General features: G+C 30.6%; 1 protein-coding gene across 1 annotated transcript in view; it reads right to left on the bottom strand.

Moving 5' to 3' along the window:
- Positions 1 to 16,898, bottom strand: part of LOC133320004 (uncharacterized) — a 56,066-nt gene that overhangs the window by 13,094 nt on the left and 26,074 nt on the right. The window contains exon 3 of the mRNA XM_061526525.1: positions 2,059 to 2,171. Within this exon, the coding sequence (XP_061382509.1) occupies positions 2,059 to 2,171 (113 nt within the window). The remainder of the gene's footprint in view (positions 1 to 2,058; positions 2,172 to 16,898) is intronic.

Here is a 16,898-nt window from a genome sequence, read left to right as displayed (position 1 = left end):
TGTAATTGACTAATTACATGTATGAATAATTTTGCGTCAAATGCGATTACACTACAGTTTAATTTTGTATCACAATTTTGTTTAATTAACACCCCAAGTAAAAAGTATACAAACATTTTTTCTTTGATTTTAAATATGTACGTATTTATGGAAAATGCATTTAAGTGATTGATTGAACATTTTGGTAATATTGTAACACGCGCCGTGTTTACAGTAGACTTTGTAATTAACTGTCATGAAATTTTCGCACACTTTTGTATTTATCATTCATAACATTATGTTTCATATGAACAACAAAAATAATTTATTATTGGTTGCCTGCATAGTAAAAATGGCAAATCATCAAAAGATATAAAGAAAAAAAAAAAGATTTTCAAGAGGTTCATTTCTTTAAAGACCAATGTTAGAAGGCAGAAAATAGCGTCAAATATGTTTTTGAAGTATGAGTGAAAAATAAGATAAAGCAAGTTAGAGGTCACGATACTTGAAACATTCGTGAGATCTATGAGCCAAGGCCTGAGATTCCAATAATGCTACGAAGCTACTAACTGTGTTTGACAGCTTATATATGTACTTCGCGTTCCGCTTATCTTGCTTCAGTGGCTATGCCGATAGCATTTATTCTCGGCTGTTTTGCTTTAATACAGTTTACCGAGAATTAGCGTTGTTAAAGTTGTAATAACGCCATAAGCTTTTTAATGGAATAAGGAAGATTTAATTAAACCTGACTCATTATGACTTTGTTTTTTAAATCTTGAAATTTCTATGCATTTATGGAAAATTTGATTGATATATTCATTTATATATAATCTGCATAATTTATTTTACTTGCCAACAAAAATATAGTTTTTTGCTAACAGGATAGTGATTTTTTTAATAAGCATTTATTACTATGGGCTGCCACGTTCTTCGGCTGGGTATAATAAATACGATTATGTGAAGCTTTTTATTATGTCTGCCCTGATGAAGTTCTAAATGTTATTCTATAAGGAAATCTTTATTAAATATTCACTTCTCCTATATTATTGTGTAGTTCCTTTATTCACTGTTTATTCTACCACAGTTTTCCAAGTTATTAGCTGTAAGAATAGTGAAAGATAAGACGCTGAATGTGCTAGCCCTGAGCAAATCGTTTTTCATGACTATTCTGGTCTCAAAGGAGCTAGCAGTGAAATAGAAGTTAGATCCCAACCATTAGGTTCGACGTTCCAAAAGTTCATGACGAGATATGAATCATTTCACCAAATACACTCGAAAATAATTTTTATCTACTGTTTAAACCAGTAGTGTTTCTATAAGTACTATAAACACGAAAAATACTGTTAAGTTCCACGAATATTTCTTTGAACTATTTCTTCTTGAGGCAAACCATGTTAGCAAAAACCGAGTAACAAGACGGCACTAATAATCTACAATACCACCATGGATACAATTTGATTAACAGCAGGTTTTATTTCCATTGGATTGAATTACTTTGTCAGAAATCTAAAAATAAAAAAGTATCTGGTATTGAATGGTTCTGATTCTAATGAAATAAGATCGGTTTAAGGTTTTTCTTTAGAACGATGAGGATGGAGATGATGAATCTGAAGCTCTAAAATCTTATAGCGAACATGCATTTAATGACAGGATATTTTCATAGACAATTGAACCGAAAAATGTTCTTCGTAGTCGAATCTCGTAAATTTTATAAAATTCTTAAATTTTTTTAACTTACTTTCCTAGCTAGGTGAATACACAGCTTTATATGGTGAGAGTATATTGAAATAAATGCATGTAACTGTTTATCAACTTTTAGAGTACTCAAGCTTCTTCCGGTCTGTTTATATGTCTGTTTAGTCTAATTAACCCAGCCTATGATAATTATTTTCAAAAACAAACTCCAATAAGGCAAATAAAAAAACGCTGACAATGATTTATCATTTATGACGTCTCCCCACAACAAATTATTACAACTATATTAAGTCTATTTTAAGTCCATCGTTATAGATATCATTAAAATATATAATGTTTGTTTAAACATAATAAATATCGAAGTTTAAAAATTAAAAGAATTACCTTGTAGAGTGTTTGAGGGTCGACGTTATGCTCACATCTAAACACAGCACTGTGACCATGTACGACAAACCTTGGAGCTCGCAGCTCCACCCATACGTCTTCCATACCGGCAACTAGAAAAATAAATATATTAGACTAAATGTGGGTTTGAAGACATAACTTTATTATTTATATGTTACAATGAACAAGTGATAGTCCTTTATTATAATAACATAAGACCTTTGTGTAAAGAAAAAAAATATCGATAGAGTGCCTCCTTTTAATACTTATTATAAACAAAAAAGTATGAAAACAACCAAAATAACTCAGGAGTCTAAACACTAACAAAATATTACGTAATTTATATAATTTATCATTATGTTATTTCGTGTAAGACTGTGCCCTCTTAAAAAGGCCTATGACGGCTTCCTATTGACCTGGAAACCTCAAATTTGGCTGAAATAAGCGCAAAAAAGAAGTCCTATATTTCAAACAGTGCTTTTATTTAAAATCTCATATTTCTTAAGTGAATAAATAACATATGTTTTCACCAGAGTCAAAGCAAAACTGTTTAAAATTTTACTATTTAAAAAAATATATTTTAAATTTGTATGTGTCTATGAGAGTAATTTAATTTTTAATTCATTTACAATGGATATACTAAAACAAATTCTTCATTGCTCAAGTTTTATAAGGCAAAAAATATGTGCATACAAACCATTATTTATACCGTATATCGACCAACGATATCATATACGCCAATCATTGATTAAATTTCAATTAAATTGGATTTAACAGGCTTTGTTAGCATTTCCTATAATTGCATACAATATAACTTAAATAAAATGGAATTACATGGAATTTAAAAAAGTCTTTTCCTCATAAACCGGGAAAAAGAATTTACAGCCTGCGTATTGTGTTTAACGACTGAAAATAAATAACATATATCTCTATTAAATACATGGAAGTGGTAAATTTGAGTCCTTTAATCGATTTATAGTCAGCCAAAACTCATTAAATATTAACTTTCGTTGTATATAAAAAGTTTTTATTACTCTACGTACTATATAGAAAAGTATATTTAATTAAAAATTTTATTCCAATAACCAGCGATCAATTAGTCTGCCCCGAAACAGTCTCATTCAATATTAATTTTAATTCATCGAATAAGTGAGTACAAATTACCCAATATAGATTTTCCATTGTTGGCTATTCCGGGTGCTATGTGATGGTCACAGTAGATGTCGATACTAGGCTTTTCCATTGTTCTTATAATAATTAGTAAATTGGCTGACAAATGCAGTTATTCATTACTGAGTTGCTGTGTTTTGAAATGTTATGTTTAAGGTCTCATTACTTTTTTTTAGTTTTGTATACAATGTGTAGATTGTCCTGACGCAAAAAGACAAGTAGAGCCGACCCCACCTAATGTGAGAAGAGGCAATGAAGAAGAAGAAGTATACAATGTATGTCTTTTATTATTTATTATATTTTTAAGAGGTTATCTTCATTCTGAAATTATTGTTTATTATTATTGGTCCTTAACCGTGTATCCAGGATTTTTAGTGTTGTAATCATATTATACAAAATTTCAATTTAAACACCTTAATTATTTTTTTTCTAAGCTGGTATCACAATATAAAGGAGGGATTCCTTAAACTGTAGGAACAATTTATTACGGCCGTAACGTGGAAATTACTTCATAAAGCAAGTACAATGATCCCAAGACAACATACATATTAGGTTTGTCAACCCTTCTTGCCAAACCATAATTTAAGGAGTTACAGAATTTTCATAAATAATGACGAAACTTTAATATCAAGGTCGAATAACAAATAATTTTATTGTTATAAATTTATTTTTTTTAAATTACATCTCCTTGTCTTATGGATACTTATCGTTTCTTTAGATATATTGTGAGAATGTTAATTCTTAAATGTCTACGTCTAAACATAGGTTCTGCGGTGTACGAAAAACCGCTTGTAAGTTTTAGGCAGGACCTGCAAAAAGACATCTCGTGACTTTAGAATCCCTGGAGAAAAGTAAAAAAGGATTAAGGTTGACCAGTATTTCGTTAAAAAAATCTAAGACTTGAGAACATGTGTGATGGAGCTCTCTTCTCGGAATTTTATAGTGTTCGGAGAGTGTGCCTAGGGTTTTTTTTTACAGTATAAGGATCTTTTGCATTCAGACTAAACGATACATTTCCGCTTCTTCATACCCACAAAACAGATTTGAATATATTGTTTAGGTCCTTATTTCCATCCACTTACGATTTGGAGATCTTTAAGGGTAGATAAGAGTAAATAAGCTTTCACATAAAATTATGAAAATATTAGCCGAGCGCTATCTAGAAATAAACAAAAAATAATAAGTAAAAAACATTCAACAAGTGGAAATATCTGATTTGTATAAAAATGTGTAATAAAAAGAGATTTTTAACGAAATCTGAAAAGTTTTTAACTTTTTGTTTTATTTACAAAATATTTCTCTACCAGAGTGTAAACCGTATATGATTATGGTTTTCTGTTTACTTTTTGTAGCTTCTGAACTGGTCCCGGACGCAGAGCTTAAATTATATTTTTTCGATTAAATTATACTCGGTATTTTAGGTACTCATATTTTATAACTCAAGCGTCTAGATCCCGATCTAATAAAGGATCTCATGTTGACACGGTGTTCTTTTAATATATTTTAAAGTAATAGAAATTATATATATAAGTAACTACAGATGACAAAGGACATCATCTTTTTTTGTCCAAATATAAAAGTGCCGGTCAATAAAAAATTATGCTGTATTCAGTTAGAACTTGTCCCCCTGAATATTTATTATTATGACACTAAAGCTGTAGGGCGATTGTCCTTGGATTCATACATTTTCAGTGAGTTTAATAAACAAAAACAAATGATTTGTTCTACCATATTTTTATTTTGAACAATGTTTAGTAAGATATATTGCTTCTTGACCTGTTTTGGCCATGTTGATCTTGTTTTGTGTTTTTAAGGATTATAAATAAAATATATATGCAGGGTAAAAGGTTCCTGTGTGCTACATCCTCACGGAAAATATGGTCAAACCCAACATTTAAGGGCACAAAATCTTGTAACAGAGCGTTGCGTCCGATTTTTAACCACGTATGAAGCGAAGCGAAGCGCTGTTTCGCTACGTTTAAAAATATTAGACAGCTGCGCGTTCGAGTCACCTGTTCTTAAATTGACTAATACTGCCTCCAGTACGGTTCTTTTATTCTTTTTAGTTCTCAGGCTTGGTAAATTGTCTAATAATTCAGTAAACTGATCTTGAATTAGTCCTGTCCAAGAATGAACTCGGCCGGTGCTATATTTTCAAACTGCTCAAAATCAAGTATTTCCTCCGTAATATGACTTTGTAACATCGACACAATAGTCATTATTTGAGCTGCAGTGAATTCCTTAGAAGAGTTGTCTCGTACAGGAAGTAAATGCCACAGATTTTGCTCCACTTGTTCATTACGGACACGTGCGCTTTCTGGCACGAAATAGGTGTAGCGACATACCATGTGAAAAATTATGTTCGCTGGAGAACGACAGCGAGATTCATTCGTACAATGTTGGAAAATGCAACTGTTTGCGGTGTTTGGAGCACGAAGAAGACTTGGCAAAATCAGTGAAATTGATCTTGGATTTGGAACTTCCGATGGATCACGGTCATGATCAGCTTGCTGTTCAGCCTCCCAAATAAGTCGCTAGTGCGTTCGTTCCGTTCTTTGCCAACAGGGTCGACAAATGCACTCAGTAGGCTCCAACTGTCGAGCTACTATATCTTCTATCACTATTTGGGCGATATCAAGATGTTGCATTTCTCTGGAAACCCAATCATATCTTCGCCGATTCTCTGTCAACACTCGGCACGAGATACACAACTCTGCCATGACTCGCAGCAATGTTTAAACTTAACAACGGAAATAACGAAAACAAAACAAAGCAAAGGACCACAACTATTGGACATCACACGGACACACACGACAGCGTTACTTTCGAATGCGAGCAAACGGTTGAGTATGGCACGATGGCGGTAATACGATGATGGTAAAGAGACGGGTATCTGCTTGCTGCACCGTATTCCATTGTTCGCGTAAGTATTTACCTGCGCGGCCATTGTTATTGCCATTTCTTAGGAAAAACTCCCGGCATCCCAGCCAATTATGCAGTAACATTAGTGGTTTAAATGAGGTGTAATATTTTATCTTGTCAGAAATAGGTCAAGAAGGAATATATATTAGTAAACGATGTTCAAAATAAAAATATTGTAGAACAAATCATTTGTTTTTGTTTATTAAACTCACTGAAAATATATGAAGATATTAAATTTTTGAACTCCAATAAAATCAAGGACAATGGTCCTACAGCTTTGGTGTCTTAATAATAAATACCAAGAGTGACAAGTGCTAACTGAATACAGCATAATTTTTCATTGGCCGGCACTTTCATATTTGGACCAAAAATGTATGAAATCGCGATGATGTCCTTTGGCCAAATAAAAAAGAATCATAGACATTGTCAATATGAATCTACTACAATTACTATTAAACTAGTTACTTCTAATCTCACCTTATTCGTCAACAATACAATAAATTATTTCAATAAATTAATATACATATATAAATTTTAAAGAGATTATAATGTTTTAGGTGTGATTTAGGTTGGAAGTACAAAATATATAATATGATTGCTTTTCTAACCATAAACATTATGATCCGACTAACTAAAGCATAATAATGATTTTAACACCCGTTTTTAACGTTCTACGATAACCGCAAACACTATGAAACCGTACCATTCAATGTAGCAATAAATTTGTATGAAAATTTACAAACTTAAAATACTGGAAATAGTAGGAATTTAAAAATGAAAACAAAAACATGTATAGGCTCTAACAACACATAACTCAATTGTTTTAATTAGAATTCTGACATGTGAATTTATGTTGGGATATTTAATGTACATGTCCTTTATTGTAACCTATTACTATAATGTCGGCTAGTTATGAAAAATAATAGGCAATAATTAACACTCGTAATATTGCCACTTAACCGCAACTGCACACGGTACGGTACGCAACTAATATATCTATTATGAAAAACTTCACTCGTTACACCTTTAAGTATTTGAATAATTCCTCTCATGTCTGTCAATAAAACAGCTGGCAAACGACCAGCTTGTTTAGCAGTAGGTAAAAGAATAAAATAAAAACATTATGTTTATAAAGACTTCAACATAGCTTCAAACACAAAAAATACTCTGATATTTTTTTATGTGGATATTTTAAAAGTATAATCTACAGTTCACATTTCATTGAAGCCTTGCATACGTTTAAATTTTACTTGTTAACAAGTAATTTCAATAAGTTCAGTAATATTATCACACTAAAGTTTATACCTGTTGTAGTGTTAACAGTTATTCCCTCTTTATAAATACCGTCTCAATCAAACATTCCAATCAACACTTTTGAAATTATCAAATTATAACGACAAAATATTAAGTCCATTATAATCAATAAGTTATTAGGCTGATTAGAATTAAAATAAATAAAAGTAATAAGTAAGGTGCAAACAAAAAGTAATAAATAGGTAAGTAAGACACAAAATAGTTTGTTATCGAGACTTGATATCATCATTGTTGAACCTCTGAAAATTATATATTTCAGATATACGACGAATCTACCAGAAATTAATGTTTTCTGAGAAGGGTTTACAAACGTAATATATGTAGTCTTGGGGAAATTGTTTTTGTTTTATTACGTAATCTCCATGTTTCTGCCGTCATAAACTGTATTCAGTTTAAGGAATCCCTACAAGGATGTGTAATGATGCCGGCTTAGTTGAATTAAGTTCTATTCACATTTGAATTGAAATATTAGTATATTATTAAATATATTACTTGACGTATGTAATTTACAGGGAATATGAGTTATTTAATCTCTTTATGATAAATAAATGAAAAAATACATGCATTTTGTAAACCTTCATGTTACTGTTTACACTCTGTAAAAACATGTTAATTGAAATTGCTCGCTATTGATTCCTCTTTAGGTTTTAATTTCATGTCAAATAAATTAATATTTCTAAAACCTTTTTATATCTTTAAACTGCTACTTCTTCTTTTGAAGATCGTATGAAACTGTCCATTAACAGACTAAACTCTCAATTACCACCCCGTTCGTGTAGTTGAGGTGTATTTTATTTATTTTCAGAGCCGTGAAATACAACACGCAGGTTGTAAACTCTTTTTTCCAATTTACGAAAACAACTTTTTTATTTCCCATGTTATTTATATTAATTATCTGTGTAATTATAATAACTATAAACAGTATTTATTGCAACCAAATAAATCAAAATTCAATCGGAAATTAGAAAACAGTGCAGACTACAGCACTTTTCTTTATTTATTTATGTTAATTTATACAGAGTTATGTTTAAAAAAAAAACGTAAATAAAATCATATGCACTGAAAATCACTAAAATGACAGACTTTTAAACAAATCTCTCGCTTTGTGGGCTGAAGTTGCGGTTAAGTAGTGCTACAATGACTAGCCAGCACAGCCAGAATAGATTTTATTGAAAATGGTGGATCTTACATTGTATTCTGATATTTAATTAACTGTCGCATAATTTGTGTTATGATTTATAAGACAAGACTAAATTCTGAAATATTTAAATATGTACGAGTAACTCCAGGCATTTCAAAACTTTTCAGTAAATACATTATAAGTATAGAACCGTTCGCTTTCATTATTAAAGGTACCACTTAGGATTAAAATATCATTGCTTAATAGAACAGGAAACATCTGATTGGAAATCCGAGAGACAAAGGAATTCTAGACTAAGTAGAATCTCATTCAATGCCTGTTACAATTCGGCCATAAGTCCTTCTTACGTCAAAGCGATTTGAATTTGCATTCCATCGATTCAACTCTTTCAAAGTTTCTCTTTAAATAAATAGATACTTTTAATTATTTATATATATATATACTATTTATCAAATTTTAAATTTATTTTTTTATTTTGTTGACGTAACTTAATTTTAATACCGAATATATACATCGTAAATGATTTTAAAATGTTTCAAATACTCTTCTTCCTTTCGTTCTATATGAAATATAAAGTGTTTAAATCAAAAGGTGCGCAAAGCAAGCAATTATGAAATTATAAAGAGGTTACTTTTTGTTAACGCTAATAATTTCAATCGTCTGATCCATTTTCATAGCTAGCAAATGAATTTTCAACGGCTTCCATAGTTTCAGGGCGTGGCATACATTCGGAACAAAACAGTCCGTTAAATATACAGGTATAAGAAAGTAAGCACAATACACTAAGTTCAGTTTAATATGTAATAGTTACTTGAAATAGAACTAAAAATATCGTCCAATGATGTATGATAATACATTCTCCAATAAACGTTTAAAGCGTCAAATATAGTTTTAATAAAAAATGCATTATTTAAAAGATTTTAAAATTGGTCCGAATAAGATACCATAAATACTGTAATCAAATTATAACAAGCACTTGATATGGCTATTTACATATTCTTACGGCTTACTGAATAAGAAAAAAATCGGAATACCATTTCTGAATTCTTTTGTATAATTGATCTTCGAGTAATTCTATTGTGAATAAATGTGAGCAAACATCATTATTCTATTGTCGTAGTTAGGAATTCTAAGGAAATTTTATTTAAATAAAAATCTTTGACGAATTTCATTCGAAAAAAGGTTTCTAAGGAAAATTTATATAAAATGCAAAAAATTTCCTCCTAAATTGGCATATGTCGATGATTTAAAGAAAAAAATTTATTAATGTATGTAATTTGATAATACAAAATTTATAAAAAAAGATTAAGAAAGTAGTGTTTCACTATCAATTTTATTGAATCTAATCATTTTTCAAAACGATTTTAGTAGCAACAAAGAAAAACATTTTCATAAAAATCCCTTGCAACTTTTAAATTAAGGGAAAGATTTTTTATTTTACTTTCATTAATAATTAGAATTAAGCATCTTAAAGTATTTTTAATAATATTCAAAAAGCAACTGAAAAAAAAAATAAGTTGCGAAAGTACGTTAATGGAATCTGAAAAAATTTTATTCCTTCTTGTCCACTTTCATTTGGACCTTCAAACGAAGGTCGGAAAGTAATCTACTCAAATTTTCCAAAAATGTGTAGTACTCACCTTTTGCAATTTGTACAGAGGGAAGAATAAAAGGTTTTAGATTAAGACATATTCCAGGAATCGAGTATTTATAAAAGTGAAACTCTTTTTATAAATGTTAATATAAATTGAATACGAAAAAACAAAATGTTTCGCATCTATTGGTAATTATCTCGTAAAGTACGAGTATGTCAGTGGTGAAATGAGGTAGGAAAATAGTTTTAAATAAGCGAATTATGCGAAATGGCTAATAATATTATTTTCCTTATTATTTATTAAACTGATTTTAATAAAAAGTTAAAGAGTTCTTTTTTGGTGTTTTTTTTTAATGCGGCCTTATAATAATTTCACAAATTGGAATAGAATAGTATTGAAAAATAAGGAAAAAATCGATTGAAATTATTTTATACTAACATATCAATTACTAAATATTTATAAAGTATATAAAAATATACCAAACACATTAAGAAAAAGAGTATTTTAGCTGTAATATAACTGATTTTTTGTATTTGTATTTCAAATATAGATAAAATAAAATTATTACTTTGCACGCTATTGTCAGAACCATCCTAGGATATTTATTTCTTGTGGCTTACAAAACTAGAGCAAAAAACCAAATAATATAACCGTCACGCGTTGCGATAGTAGACGGCAGAGTTCAGACTGAGTTAGATTGACATGTGTTTGCCTCCCCAGTCCTACCACTCAATACCTCAGGGGGTGACTAGAATTAACCTGAGGACTATAAACACTATTCATTCTTAATGTATTCCACATATAAATAGTTGAGGGCTTACAATGTCAGACTATTTCACTGTAAACGTTTCAAATCCTTGACACTAAATCTCTCGTTACATTATATGTTAATATTATTTACTCATACCAATTACAATTTACGAAAGTGCACAACAAAGCTAAAAAAAATATTGCATACTTTTTCTTATGCTCTCGAAAAATGTATACAAATATCAAATAACAAAATCAGTATGGCGCGACAAGCCTATGATGCCGCACAATTAATATTATTGAGGCGTTTGGAAATTATATTCCTTCAAAGGGGCCGCCCTTTGTCAATATGTGCCACGCTGCCACGTCATTATGGATTCACTTTTTATGTTATTTTCATTAAGTAACTTAACAGTAGATACATAAGTTTATGAATGATATAAAATAGGACCGAAAAGGGTCGACATTTCCTTAAAATACCGTTTATTGTGTCTAAATAGAAAACAAAGTCGGAATAAATATTGTGCTAAATAATTTTTGCTGTCGCTTGTGAGTGCGCGTGAATGCACGAATGCCTGCGAGCATACGTGCACGCGTGCATGCGTGAATGTGTGCGTTCGTATTATTGTCTGTGTGTGCGTAAGTTTATGAATGTTTTAGTTAGTTAATGGCTTTCCGAATTCACATTTGTTAATATTTAAACAATCAACAGTCTCTTAATCTATATTAATGAACGTGGAAGGTTGACGATTTGATACTTAATTAGAAGCATATTGACTGTTTACTGATAGACTGATGACTGCGAAAACAGAAAGAGAAGGCTTAGAGCAATCGACTACATTTGATGTCACCTACCCATATGTTGGTAATTAAGGTACATTGTGATATCGACATCTATTGCTTAAACGGTATTATATTGTAATGCCTAAAAACTTTAATCTGTAAAGTATTAAAAGTATACAAATTTATTCTCATTTGCCGCCGGTCTATTCTTGAAATTAGACTGACAGTGAGGTCAGATACTTTTGGAGAATCCTAAAATACTTCATACATGATAATTATTAACAGCATCTACACAAATTACGTCACAAACTTCATAGATACTTGTACAATTTGTGTGTTGTTATATTAATTTGGTCTAGCAATGTAAATTTTTTGTTTGTCTAGACTCCCAGATCTCGAACAGAATTATCTCTAAACTAACTTCATTCAGTTTGAGAGATGCTTCAAATTCCTTAATTTTCTGCACTTATCTAACAATTATGTTTTCATTTTGTAGAAAGGAGGTATTATTTATCATCAGTGAACTAAAGTACCGCGATTATATGACGGGTGAAAATACATCCAAATTTAAAATCTGTAAAATGCCAGGTGGTGTGTCAATAAAACTGCTAGGCCTCTCATTGTGAGATAGGAATTAAACTATCTTAGAAAATTATAGTAATTTTTACAAAAGAATAATAGTACCAACTCTATCAAAACCTTTTTCAAAATCTGTACGTATTATGCAGACCTGTATTTATGATGCATACATTTAAAAATGAAATCTTCAGAAAACCCACGAATTCGGAAACTTTGATTTTTTTTATTGTTTTTTGTAGAACCTATTTTTTCATAAATCCATGCAGTTTTGGTGGTAGATATTTAGAAATTGGAGGAGAAAAATATATCATTATTTCGTGTAGTATTTCAGGGTTTTTCTATGCAGTTGAAAATTGGGTAAATGCATTTAAAGATGTCTGAAAAAGTAAGCCTGTGGTTGTAGCTGTTCACTTCCAACTTATTAGTCCAATAGTTTTTCATATGAATAATTTCGTATATAAAATCTGTTTTACAAATTCCTCTGGAAATATGGTTTGGATAGCTTACACTATATAGTTAGGCACTTTAAAAAAAAAAAACACTTTTTTATTTTTATATTTATTGAATTGTTTGTATCATCAAAATATAACTTTTTTTCCCTAAATGGGAAAGATCGACATAATCTTTTAGATTGTTATGTAATTTTCATTTGTAATGAGCAATACATTACATACGTAAGAATTTACGCACCATGTCAACAAAGAATCTTTATTTTCTTCTCTACTTTTTAAAAACCCTTTACAATAAAATAGTATTTTTATTGTTTTAAAAAATATATTAACAATTCCATCTATATTTGAGCTATTTAAAGTATCCTTACAATTTATATCTTCTAAATCATCATTACTATCAGTATAGTCGGATAAAAGAAAAATCATTTCAGTAATGGGATCAATATAATTTTTTTTTAATATCTTATGCATTGACTTTAAAGCTAGAAGCTATTGATCTGCTGAAAGTATATTTTCAACAGACTCCTACCATTATAACTAGATGACCAAGTATAAAATAAAAATAATTTCTAACCTTATAAAATTGATTTAAATATTAATAGCCACAAGTATTCATAGTCGCTTGTAGAGTTTTAGAAAGAAACAAATACCTTTAGTTGAAATCACTAGAAATGAAATTGAAATCATTAAGATTTGTCAAAAATATGGTCGTTTAATTTTGATACGTGGGGTGATATGTGGTAGGAACTATTGTTACTTCCACTCGAACTTTAAAAAAAGTGGTATTTATAGTCTAGGCGAATATATAGGCATTCTCAGAAGCTCGAACTTTGTTCTTTAGTAAGTTTGCAATAAAGTTGTGAAAATTTCATTAATAAAGAATATTCGGTGCGAGTCAACATCTTCCGAAGGAATACCACTTTACTTTCTCAAACCTCATAACATGCAATCATTTAAATCACTAACACCTTATTTTTACTATCGATGCTTTAGGTCTGTCTGATTTATTTATTATTCGTTTGCTTTAATTCACAAATTCAATATCACTATACGTTGTATGGACACCAAGATACTTAACCACTTTTAATACTAAGATATAGAGAGATCTTTAAAATTTTCAGACAAAACTCCTATTTTGAAATTAATCGGTTTATTACTGTAATTTTTTCTCGAAATCTTTAAAACAATCAACGCTTCATAGAATCTAAGCGTGAACAAGCTTCATATCGAACATTTTTCGTTTTGTCTATTAATACATTGTGACTATACTTTCGGTAGCCAGAGCGCAAAAGGAAATAACCACAAACGAGCGATCAGTAGGTTTTGTGAGAGAGGACACTAGGGCTATAAAAACAAATGTCAAGCCTTACTCCATCCTTAAAGCGGCTACGGATTGGACTATAATGATGGATACGTGTGAAAAACAATACAAAATCCCCGAGGATATTTGTACGTCGGCCTCCAGACCGGACATATTCATGTATTCGCGAATCTTAAAGCGCGTTGTCATGATAGAGCTTACGGTTCCTTGGGAAACCAACATCCCCAAAGACCATACCATCAAGGTCAACAAATATTACGAGCTCACAAACGAACTCACTCGAAATAGGTTCGTCGTGGATTTATATGCGGTAGAAGTGGGAGCGAGAGGTATAACGGCTAAATCTCTCTACAACCTACTAAAAGACTTGGGCCTGTCCAGAACTCACATCAATTCGTTCTTGGAACGTACTTCGAAGGCAGCCCTAGTAGGTTCTTTTCAAATATGGTTAGGTAGGGAGAGGAGCTTGGACAGTGGAGGTGAGCGTTTAACGCGCGTTAGTTAGGGGCCCCTTAAACCTACACCTGGGTCGCAAGTCCCAGGCACTGTTGAAGCTCCACTCCCTGCAACGCAATGGACCCGGCACCCGCACGGTGAATCCATTGAATGCTAAGAGGTTTCGTCTCATTATTATATTATTCCTTAATATACTTCAACTCTCCCGAAATCTCATTTTTATTTTCGATAATTATGAAAATTTTACGTCATCTAGAATTTTTCCCACAGATAATTTAAGACACTTAAAGTGTTAAAATTCCTTTTTTTTAACTCATACATACTATTTTATGAAAAAGCAGAAATGATCAAAATCCAAGACAATTAGATATCGTTTTAAAAACCACTCAAAATATAAGTACATATCTAGGCTGACCTCATAGTCAGCATCCCTCTGAGATTTAAAGCTGCTCTCATACCAAAACTGCTGAAACACAGAAGCAGTATTTACACTGTACATCAAATATTAAAAACATCACAGAGGCCAATATGTCTGCCTGTCTGTTCCTAAGATAAGTCCTAGATACTTGTAAGCTTAGTTCGTATATTATGACAACTTCCAATTACAACTTCCAACATAATAATAAAAATGAGTGCAGATCCAGTACAATGACTATAAGTAGTTTGTTTTTAATTTCAAAAGCCACAATAAATAAATTAAAAAATTTCTTAATAAGACAAATTTTTACGAGACAAAAATAGTGAAAAATACTTGGGTCGCAATTAAGTATGCTTCGCCGTGCTTAAAATATTCGATATAACAGAGGAGAGTAATAATAAAGTGACGATGGCTTCTAGCTAATTTTAATATTTGGACATTTTATTCTTAAAACAAAAATATACTTAAAATTGGGACACAAATATGTAATCAAAATTGGTTCGCGCGGTCTATTTGTTTAATGTTTGGGAGCCGTTTTTATTTATTCATGCATTATATATTTAAGATATTGTTAACAATTTTATTAATACTAATGATGGGAATAGTAAACGTAAAAGAAAACACGATTTGATCTTATTTCATTTACCAATGAAATAAAACAACAGCGTAACACCATCAATTTAATGATAACAAAAACAAACATACAATCTTTTATAATAAATCAACAATATAGTTTTTAGTTACTTAACAATTTAGCGAGTGAATATTTTGAGTTCGGAGCGGTGTTTGATATTAATTTGAAAAGTTACCTTGAGGTCTGCGAAACTTTATACTTAAATTACGTAAAAGTAGCTTTTGCTACACACACATGACAAAGTTAAGAAGGCGAGACATTTTATGTACATAAATGTTTTCCGTTAAACTCATTAAATGTTATGTAACTAAACGTGCAAATAATTAAAAAGCTAGTTGATCTCGAATTTGTCATCTATTTTAAACCATTATAAATATAGCACACCAAAATAATATAATAGTCACCGATCTACTTAGATTCAGGCGGCTTAGATTAATAGACTGCAATAAAAATATGTTGAAGAAAATATCAAGGTCTTAAATCTCTTAAACGAATTACAACCGACCAATCAACACGTGGCCGCAGAAGATTTATTTGTTTTGAATAAAATTTAAAGTGCCTAAACCGGCCATCCAACTATTTCGTCTCCGGAACCAATTTTCATATTTCCGATGTTCCGTCAACCGTAACCTAATGAGCGGTCGCTATTAAACCTTTACAACCGATTAGCTTTCATGTATTTATTTCGTCCCAAGCATATACTGAACAATTAAAGCAAATAGAAAAAATATATACAACTAAGTAAAAAAAATTTAAACAAGCATATAAAGAACATTGGTATAAGATGCCAAGAAGTAAGAATTACAGAACTAGTTTATGTTCAGAGATTGTGAACTGTTTTGAAGTCGATCATTGTTTCCTTTTTTTTATTAAAATCCATGTTTAAAATTTTTTACAGATCCTACTGAGACAAATGTATGTTGAATAGTTCTCAGAAAGTTTTTTGCTCGCGGAACGACAAACCAAAAGTAGTCGAGTTATTTATATATTTTGCATTTTAATTACAATTATATTGTTGAATAAGATGATGTTTGATTTCCCAAACACAGAAAATCTTTTACATTACTTACTAGGCCTACAGAAAAATAGCAAGATTGCTCAAATATTAACATTTAGATTTTGTTACGGAAACATATTAATATACATAATGATAAATTATTTATGAATTCCAGACTGTTATGCAATTTCCATATCATTCAAATTGAATGCAATTTGTCAGGTTATAAGGAGAAACTTAGTCGAAGTTATTGTCTTTATCTATTGTTTTTGAAGGTAAATCAAACATTTATTTACGAGTAGCATAAC

This window comes from Danaus plexippus, chromosome 4 (assembly GCF_018135715.1).
Source record: "Danaus plexippus chromosome 4, MEX_DaPlex, whole genome shotgun sequence".
In the NCBI taxonomy this organism is placed as follows: Eukaryota; Metazoa; Arthropoda; class Insecta; order Lepidoptera; family Nymphalidae; genus Danaus; species Danaus plexippus.
Note: the sequence above shows the minus strand (reverse complement) of the source record. Positions and strands in the feature narration are given on the sequence as shown.